The following is a 9,683-nucleotide window of genomic DNA, read 5'->3' on the forward strand; positions in this document are numbered from 1 at the left end:
TGCAGTGTGACAAACTCATAACACAAATTTATTTCTGCTCAACTCGAACTTTAAAGACTTAAAGGTGCATTAAGGAGTTTGCACATTTTATATGAAACAACGGCCCCTGCAGGCCTTGGGCATAACTGCAGCTTATTGAAACGCTCGTGTCTGTGGCTTGGGTCTCATACGTACACGGAAGAGGGGAACTCCTTCCTTGCTCGTTTAGTAGCGCTCAAGTAAAATTTAAGTGTCTTTTGCCTGGTGGGGTCTGTGCTGGAGTTGTTGCAGCGCTAGAAGCCAGTCTTTTCTTACTTTCTGGAAGATCCATCCTCATACTGCTCACCAAGCATCTGGAGTAATGGCGGACAAAACGAAACTTAAAAGGATATCAGGTCAGTGGGAGCGCACATAATCACAAATTCTCAGCAAAAAAAATGCTGGTGCCGGACCGGCACTGCAACTTTCAAGTGACAATTTAACGCTGTTAGCGGTACTTACAATGAATATATCAAGGCACATTGTACACACCATTGAACATTTGTAACATATTTATGGTGGAAAATAAGTATTTTTAAAGTTGAAAAACTCCTTAATGCACCTTTAAAGAGAGGATCTCAGTACACACGATCAATAAATCATGTTAAACAAGAAGACAGATAAATGCAATAGATAAAAATATTGACAGAATTTATAAGATCTATTTTTTATGTATGTGTCACATTCACAAGTTCATGCCACTTTGTTTACATTGTGCAGGTTATAGGAATTCCTTCACCAAGATTGCGGCCATGTTTATTTGTGTTCTGGTGGGTTTGGCTGATGACAATGTTGCTCTTTTATTTGCAGCTCCATGAGTGGAACAGAGACGCCAACATGCTGGAGCTCAGTGCTGCCCCCTGCTGTTCAGGTGAGTGTCAGACGTGTCCTCAGAAACAGGCTGAGACTTGAGGCTGTTTGACAAAGTGGTGAGAATCGAGTCAGTGATCGTTACTGTGATGGAATTTTTTATTATTCATTACAAAAACATGACTGATGGTGCACTGGACCCACCAAGTGGAAGAGACACACACACACACACACACACACACACACACACACACACACACACACACACACACACACACACACACACACACACACACACACACACACACACACACACACACACACACACACACACACACACACACACACACACACACACACACACACACACACACACACACACACACACACACAAACCAAAACCAAAACAGGGCGTGCAGACGTCTGCATCCATGAACTACAAATAAAACCCATTAGAAAACAACCAAAACTTGCTTTTACTGTCTTACAAAACTAATCAGCCGACATTTTCACAATTAGTTGAAGAGATACGATGAAAAGGAATGATTATATTCTCTTCACGGCGTCGTCGATCTCTGAGATCTGGTCCTTCAGCTGGTTCCACTGTTCAGGATTGAGGGAGATACCTGCAGGAGAACACGAACACACACACACACACACCACACACACACACACACACACACACACACACACACACACACACACACACACACACACACACACACACACACACACACACACACACACACACACACACACACACACACACACACACACACACACACGTAAATGGAGTCTGAACACACTCCAACAGCTTCCTGTTTTTGGCAGCCCGGCTGTGTTCACCTTTCTTGCCCGGCTTCATCTCCCCGTCCTGGTTCATCCAGTACTCTCTGATGTCGATCAGGACTTTACCCTTGAAGTCTCGGACGCTGACGTACCTCATCTTCCCGATCTGAGAGGAGCAAAGTGAGGATGAGCTGCTGCTCTTCACAGCGGGTCACAGAGTCTTTAGAAAGACCAGCTACTGTTTAACACATGCTAGCTCCATCCATGTATCTCACTACACTCAACACGACCGCCCTCTTATGAACCCCTGGTAGAAACCAGCATTTCTCTCATGTATATATTGCATCCTCTGATCCCTCTCTCTCCCCCCTCCCTCTCTGATCCAGCACTGCGGGGGTTAAAGTTGCCGTGGCTCCCACCTGGAACATGTTGTCGTCTCCGTTGCCGCTGCTCTTGGACGACCCTCCCGGCTTGGAGCTCTCTCCGCTCTTTGCTTTCTTGGCTGGTTTCTCCGGTGTGCTCGGCTTCTTTCTCTTCGCCTGCGACACACAGACGTCCCACAGCGTGAACACACACACCCTCGCTCTAACACCATGTGACCTGTACCAGTAACTGATTACTGTAATGGCATGACTGACGGCTCAGTGGGCTTGTTTTTTGTTGCAGAGCTGCTGTCTCTCCGTCCGGCTGGTTGAATCAAATGTTATTTTCATTCTACTAAATTCCTGTTTACTGGAGGAGGAACTACGTTAATCCCAAACTCAAACATGAAATATGATCCTCTGGAAGGAGCATGAGCCTGGATCCTCAGTAGCTGTGATTAGCATTAGCATGCTTAAAGAGCAGTTCGCTCGGTTTTTGAAGGGCTCTCTTCCTGTTGGTATTTCAACATCCAGATTATAGAGCCTCTTCCTCCCACTAACAGATCATCTGAATTTGATGAGTGAACCCATACTTACAGTTCAGCAAATGTTAACACCAAGTAATTATTTTTCATCAAAATATTTTTTTAATAATTACAAACTGCCATCAATTACTTTTTTCTTTAATAATTTCCACAACACTGTCAGACACGTTTAATAACTTTGTATCTAGAGTCACTGGTGAATTATCTTCTATTTTATTGAAGAATTAGGTACCGTAACCGTTAGTAACCGTAACAAGCAGACAAACCTGTCCTGATCATTCAGCTTCCTCTCTGCTCTGAGTCACATTGAGGAAAACCCGACACACCAGGATCACCTGGATAAAGCACTAACCTTTGTCTCCACCTCACTGTCCGAGTCGCTCCCGGATGTGGAGGACAGCACTTCCTTTGATTTGGGCATTCTGTGGGGAGCAGAGGTCAAAGGTCACAGTCAGTGACAAACACTGACCGAACATGTATTATCGGGAGATCAACATGCAATACACACACAACACAAACAATTGAGATGATTCCACAACTGGTGGCCACTGAGCCGTGAACTTTTTTTCAATATTTACTGTTTTTTTTTTATTTTTTTATTTGCAATTCAATCGTTTGGTTAAATATGAATAAATAAATTACAGAGATTGCAAAGAGGTGAGTGTAAAACCTTCATGTCAGAGCTGAGATGATTAAAGCTACATGCTAATTCGAGTTGGGAGCTGGAATAATGCCGTGAACTGTTGGGTGGGTTGAGGATAATCTCAGGATGATTCTAGGAGAATTTCTCAATAACCCGAGGATAACTTGGAGATACTCTCAGGATATTGTCAGAATAGCCTCGGGATAACCAGAGGATAGTTGCAGGTTTACTTGAGGATAACCTCAAGATAACCTGGGAAAAATCTCGGGATAACCTCTGGATAACTTCATGATAATTTGGGAATAATCTCACAACAACCTCAGAATAACTAGAGATAATCTGAAGGTAATCTCAGGATAACTTCAGAATAACTAGCTGATAGCTGGAGGATAATCTCAGACTCCAGATAAACCTTCCTCAGACCTCACATGCTACAATTTCATTTAGCAGACGCTTTTGTCCAAAGCCACGTACAACACGCGCAAGAATTCAGACAGAAAAAAAACCTTTAAGAGCTTCAAGTGCGGTTGGACAATGGAAGCAGCCGTCAGCTGCAACATAAATCGTAAATCGGAGTCATGACGACTCACTGCATGGATATTTTAATATTATTAAAGCCCGTAAAGGGGGGGAAACGCAGAGCTCATGATTAAAAGAAACTATGACAGTCCGAGCTGGAAGCTTCCAGAGGCCGCCTCAATGGGACTGGTTCCACCCGGAACACTCACGGCCCAAGCCCGCTTCGCTCCAGCCGAGGGAGGCGGGGAGGTGAGCCGAGTGCAGGCCGCACAGAGCGCCCCCTCCCCGGGTCCACAGTCAGAGGGAGCACGGAGGTGAGCAGCGGAGCTAACAGCGTTAGCGCTGATGCGTTAGCACATGTCCGCCGCGCGGCTACATGAGGCTAGCTGCGCGAGGCCTCCGCACTGCGCTGAAGGCTGCGGGCTAAACCCGCGCAGCGGCCCCGCACTGACGGCTGCAGCGCTGTAAACACGCGTTTTCACGGTATTTAGTGGATGCGGTGCAAATAGTACGCGGTTTCTTACATGATGCAGGGATGCAAAGCGTCTCTCTTCACAGGAAGCGGAAAGCTGAATCACCTTCCGGGTATCGCGCGAGAGCACGGAGCGAGACTTCAAATAGGTCGCCGGTTCGAGTTCAGCCGTGGACTTTTGTCTTTCTTTCTTTTCTTTTCTTTTTTTTTCTTTTACTGGACAAAATCGTGTTTTTGAAACTATACATAACACAGTACATTTTATGTTATGTAATAGACAAGCGCCATAAGATACAGGAAAAAATATATAGAGCAACAAAAAGGTATAAATGGAAGAAGCTATAATAAACAAATAGATTCAAGATTAAGTGACAAGAGTTTAGGCTTTCTCTATGAGGTTAAATTTCTCTACTACAGAACAAAATGTTATAGATTTTTTTTCATCCATACATTTAAAATAAAATGTATTCAAATTCACCACATCCAGCTATGAAAGTCTACCCAAAAAGCTTTGCTAAATTTACAGTCAATAAATAGATGGTCAGTTGTATTAATTTCTTTGTTACAGAGAGGCCAACTGTTGTAATCAATCAATTTAGCAACACTATATATATTTATATCTATCTACATATATATAAGTGTTTCAAAGTTAACCTAAAAATCAAACTTTTGTTGTCAATTCTGGGGTACATATAAAACAAATGGCATCTTGTTTGTTTTCCTGAGGTGTTGACATATATCACCCAGAATAAAAAAAAAAAAAAAAAAAGAGAGTACAGACTATACATATCACCCAAATAGAATGTAAATATGAAAAAGGGAATATAGGAAAGAACAACGGGGAAACAAGATTTAAATTTGAAGACACTCTGAAAACGTGCTCAATAACTTGCTTCACTTTTGGGACCACAGGAAACTTGAATAACGTGGATAGGTTTTTGGTTTCTTTTTAGTGAAGAATTACAGTTATGTTAGATAAAAATGAAATTAATTCTTTCTTGAAAATTAATCTTATTGTGAAATCTGGGAGCAGAGCAGTGAAATATTGATTAGAACTCTCACCTCACATCAAGATAGTCTGGATTCAAAGAGCAACCTTTGTGGAGTTTAGTGAAGGTACTGCAAGAAATGCAGTACCCTACTGGCAAAACTTGTGCTCAAAATACTGTTAATTTACAGTAAAGGTTTATATTGTACTGTAAATTCAAATACAGTTTCACTGTAAATAGCCCATAGAATAATTTATTGTAAACTGACCATTGTTTTGTTTGGCTGTCAGCGAATTTTCTCTTCCTCAACGAGGAGAAGACAGAGGTCATTGTGTTTGGCAAAAGCCCTTCAGCACTTAACACCAACACCCTGGGTTCTCTCGCCAGTAACTCTAAGTCAGCGGTTAAGAATCTGGGTGTGATCTTAGACAGTTCTTTTAAGTTTTAGCAGCAGATTAGTGCAGTTGTCAAAAGAAGCTTTTTTAACCTGAGGACCCTGGCAAAGATTAAAACGTACCTTCCCCAGGCAGGGTTAGAGCAGGCCCTCCACACCTTTGTCACATCCCACCTGGATTACTGCAATAGTCTATACACCGGCATAGGAAAAGCCCAACTTCACCGCCTGCAGTTAGTCCAGAACTTGGCCGCTCGACTCCTCACCTGCACTAGAAAACACGATCACATTACTCCGGCTCTTGCTTCCCTCGACTGGCTCCCCATCCGCTACCGCATTGATTTTAAAATTCTCTTAACAGTCTTTAAATCTCTGCACCACCTTGCCCCACCGTACCTGGCTGATCTTCTCCTCCCTTTCACCCCGACCAGAGCGTTACGGTCGGCTGACCATCACCTTCTTGTCATCCCCAGGTCGAGGTTGAAAACTAGGGGGGACAGAGCTTTTTCTATACCGGCCCCTTGTCTCTGGAACTCCCTTCCCCCCCACATCCGAGCAGCCAAGTCCGTAGGGATTTTCAAATCTCACCTGAAGACGCACCTCTTTTCGTTGGCCTTCAACTAGGTCTTAGTTTGCTTTTCTGATTCTTTTTATGAATTTTTATGCACTTTTTATGTCTTTTTTTTGCACTATGTGAAGCACTTTGATGCGGCTAAGCCGTTTGTAAATGTGCTCTATAAATAAAGTTGACTTGACTTGACTTGTTGTAAATTTACAGTATAATACTGTATCTCTATTTACAGTAAAATGCTATAATTCAAAAATACAGCAAAGTACTGCAGAAAATACAGTATGTTGCTGGTAAAACTGCTGCCAGTAAAATATTGTAAACTTACACTAAAAATTTTTACAGTGTGCATATTTGCCCTGTGTGTGTTCGTGTGTTGTCTGGTGACCTTTCGATAATGACCTACTCTGGCCCACAATGGCTGTGACTGACTCCAGCGACTCTGAACAGGTTTCTAAGTAGAGCTGATATTGAGACGGTTGATAGAGGGACAAGATGGGTTTACATTATTTTGAAGTACACTCTTAAAAAAACATGAAAAAAAAAACATGAGACTCAGGGATTCCTTTTAAAACATTACTGTATTGCGTTTTGTTATCTATGCTAACATGGCCTGGACTGTGTGTGGAGTTTACATGTTCTTCCTGAGCATGTTTCCTCCAGGCACTCTGGTTTGCTCCCAGTTCAAAAAGAGACATGAGCCTCAGAGGGACAAAAAGGCTTCTTTTCTTCTGGAGATGAGGTGAAATGAAAAGAACAACACCAACAATAAACACATCCTGATCTCACTGGAGAGCTTAAAGCCATACTTCAACATTTTGGCAAATTGGTCCATTTAGCGCAATTCCTTAGTCATTTCGAACAGCATACTTACTTTTTTTGTGAGGACGAGCTGTTATTTATTCAGAGGTGAGTCGGGGAAGGTTTTCGGGACGGACACAATGGAAGTGGCTGGTATTTTTGTTCCCCCTCGTCAAACTCATCAAATACACAATCCAACAACCCCAAAACACTTTGGTGGACATGTTATAATCCGCACATTCACTACACTGTGGAACACCAACAAATAATATTGCAGCGTTACGACACTGAAGCAAATACTGGGAACTACTTTTTCTTTTGAAATCACTACGCCCAGACGCCATGTTTAGTAAGTAGTTCCGTCTTAGCAATCTTCGCATAAACAACTCAATCTCATAATTTTGCATCAATATTTCACAGCGTAGTGAATGTGTGGATTATAACGAGTCCACCAAAGTGTTTTGGGGTTGTTGGATTGTGTATTTGATGAGTTTGATGAGGGGGAACAAAAATACCGTTCACCTCCATTGTGTCCGTCCCGAAAACCTTCCCCGACTCGCCTCTGAATAAACAACAGCTCACTCTCATAAAAGAAGTAAGCATGCTGTTCGAAATGACTAAGGAATTGCGCTAAACGGGCCAATTTGCCAAAATGTTGAAGTATCGCTTTAACTGAATTTATTCAGTGAAGGTAATGGAGACATAGCAGTGAAGCAACAAAATAAGCTCCAGTGTACAGCCAATCACAAAAGATGCAAGTTTTATCAACCGGAAGAGTTCCACCTTTTATTTCCCAAAGATCCCAACAGCAGTTGGCAAAGACAGCTTTCATTGTGAAAAACTTCATGAAGTCCAACATTCAACCAAAATGAGTTTGTGGGCCCAAACAAGGGTCCCTAATAAAGTGGCTTCAGCAGGAGGTGAACTCCACACACACACACACACAAGGTCCGACTACTTGGACCGGGCGATGTTGTCCTTGGTCTCTGCCGCCTCCTTCAGGACCTGCATCAACATGGCATTCCGCTTCCTGGTCTCCTCCATCCTGACTGGGTTCGCTTCCGGAAGGTTCTGACACACACACACACACACACACACACACACACACACACACACACACACACACAGTTAGAAACATTTATTCACACTAAAAAAGACAACAGAACACTTTATCACTGTTGTGTTCCAATTTGACACTAAACATGTTCCAAAGTCAGAAAGACGTCACTTCCACAAAGACAAATCTGTGTCCTGAAGACACCTGGAGCCCTTCGGATGCTCAAGGTGTCAGAACTCTTAATTTTTTGCAGGGAAATGAGTTGCTACATTCTAGTTAAATAATTGGTATTTTAGCATTACATTTGTGAGGCAATTGACATAATTTAATCAACAACAAGACAGACTTTTTTTGTTTGCAGTTTACAACATAATTTGGAATTGGGTTAACCCATCTAATTGTCTATGGAAACAAATGAGCTGCAGCATTCCAGTTTAACACTTAATGTATGAGAAGTCATGTTCGAAAGTGGAATAACATTCCCTCCTCTAAATAAATAAATAAATAAATAAATAAATAAAATAACTGTAAGAGTCCGAGTTCATTCATTTGGTCTTGGGACTCTCACACATTAGAATGTGTGCCAGCTTTACAATCTAATAGTTTTAAAATGTAACAGTTTTAGAATGTTTGACAGTTTTACAAAGTGTAACAGTAAGGCTGCAGCTATTGATAATTTTAGTGATCGAATATTCTATTGATCATTTCGGCGATTAATCAAGTAACATGACAGAAAAATAAGTCCATAACTCAAATACCTCAGGTGACACACACTGAAAAGTTTGACAACATACTGTTTTACACTGTGAAATGTGTTATCGTGATGATTTGTTGCCAAAACAAGCGATTAAGGGAATAACTGGGGTAACAGAGAAGGGGACATGGGGGGAACAGCAGAAGTCACAGAGGAGGTAACCGAGAGGTAACAGGCGGGGCAACAGCTGAGGTAACAGCCGCGGGACCACCGTCCTTTCTCGGTCACCTTGAGCATCTCCTTGCGCCGCTCCTCTCCAGGGGAGATGATGGACCAGGTGCCGTAGCCGACCCCCAGCACGGCCACCATGGCGGTGGAGGTGAGGATGGTCCTCAGGCCGCTCATCCTGGCTGCAGAGGCCGGGGGCCGCTCAGTGTCGGCCGGCTCGGTGAGTGAGAGTCCCCGCTGTGGCTGTCCTGGAGAACCGTCCTCACCCGGCCCGCTAATGAATGTGAGAGTCCCCGCTGCGTCTGGTCCCGGTTTTCCCCGTGGCTCCGTCCACCTCTCGTGTGTTGGTTCGGTAATGTCGGGCACGGCGCAGTGCATTCCTGGGAGAAACTCTTCTTCCCCTTCCTGTCAGGCAGCAATGCTGAGCCGCTCTGCTGCCCCCTGAAGGTTTCTACCAGTACTGCAGGCTCCTGTCCATCCATCTGCAGCAGCAACACACAAGAATAAATAGTATGCAAGGAGATATACAATATTTAATATCAGATACATACTGGGAGAAAAGCATTCGCAGCAAATAGTACAGTGGCATATCCAAATTCTTATCAAGTTCAAATAATTTATTGTTCAGAGGTATGTGCGAGGCACCTCTTGATCACCCCAAGAGACTTAAATTCCCCAACATGGGGAAGGTGTGTTTCTTGTACATACAGTAGAACTGAGCTCACTTTGACTTACGATAGTCTTGTTTGATATGACAATAATCTTGTCAGGTACTATCATAGTCTCATTAGGTG

General features: G+C 43.1%; 2 protein-coding genes across 3 annotated transcripts; both read right to left on the bottom strand.

Annotated features, from left to right (window-relative positions):
* Positions 1 to 997: 997 nt before the first annotated feature.
* Positions 998 to 4,288, bottom strand: sub1b (SUB1 regulator of transcription b). The gene is made up of 5 exons (XM_030103987.1): positions 4,211 to 4,288; positions 2,877 to 2,946; positions 2,037 to 2,156; positions 1,675 to 1,783; positions 998 to 1,454 (listed from the first exon to the last, which is right to left on the bottom strand). Exons 2-5 carry the CDS (start codon positions 2,943 to 2,945, stop codon positions 1,375 to 1,377), a joined length of 378 nt encoding a protein of 125 aa, XP_029959847.1. The 5' UTR covers position 2,946; positions 4,211 to 4,288; the 3' UTR covers positions 998 to 1,374.
* uqcc3 (ubiquinol-cytochrome c reductase complex assembly factor 3) lies at positions 1,585 to 9,289 on the bottom strand. 2 transcript variants are annotated; one of them, XM_030103986.1, is made up of 3 exons: positions 8,950 to 9,289; positions 7,840 to 7,981; positions 1,585 to 1,613 (listed from the first exon to the last, which is right to left on the bottom strand). In XM_030103986.1, exons 1-2 carry the CDS (start codon positions 9,265 to 9,267, stop codon positions 7,865 to 7,867), a joined length of 435 nt encoding a protein of 144 aa, XP_029959846.1. In that variant the 5' UTR covers positions 9,268 to 9,289; the 3' UTR covers positions 1,585 to 1,613; positions 7,840 to 7,864. The 2 variants fall into 2 exon arrangements, with proteins under 2 accessions (XP_029959846.1, XP_029959845.1); XM_030103985.1 differs by lacking the exon at positions 1,585 to 1,613 and having other exon boundaries at positions 7,666 to 7,981.
* Between the last annotated feature and the right edge of the window lie 394 nt (positions 9,290 to 9,683).

This window comes from Salarias fasciatus, chromosome 12 (assembly GCF_902148845.1).
Source record: "Salarias fasciatus chromosome 12, fSalaFa1.1, whole genome shotgun sequence".
NCBI classification, from domain to species: domain Eukaryota; kingdom Metazoa; phylum Chordata; class Actinopteri; order Blenniiformes; family Blenniidae; genus Salarias; species Salarias fasciatus.

Excerpts from the sequence above, each read along its gene's own strand:
- sub1b (XM_030103987.1), bottom strand. The coding sequence starts at position 2,945 with ATGCCCAAATCAAAGGAAGTGCTGTCCTCCACATCCGGGAGCGACTCG. Across the intron at positions 1,784-2,036 it reads GAGACGACAACATGTTCCAG|ATCGGGAAGATGAGGTACGT; the intron begins GTGGGAGCCACG and ends TGCTCCTCTCAG. Across the intron at positions 1,455-1,674 it reads GATGAAGCCGGGCAAGAAAG|GTATCTCCCTCAATCCTGAA; the intron begins GTGAACACAGCC and ends GTTCTCCTGCAG.
- uqcc3 (XM_030103986.1), bottom strand. The coding sequence starts at position 9,267 with ATGCACTGCGCCGTGCCCGACATTACCGAACCAACACACGAGAGGTGG. Across the intron at positions 7,982-8,949 it reads GGCGCAAGGAGATGCTCAAG|AACCTTCCGGAAGCGAACCC; the intron begins GTGACCGAGAAA and ends TGTGTGTGTCAG.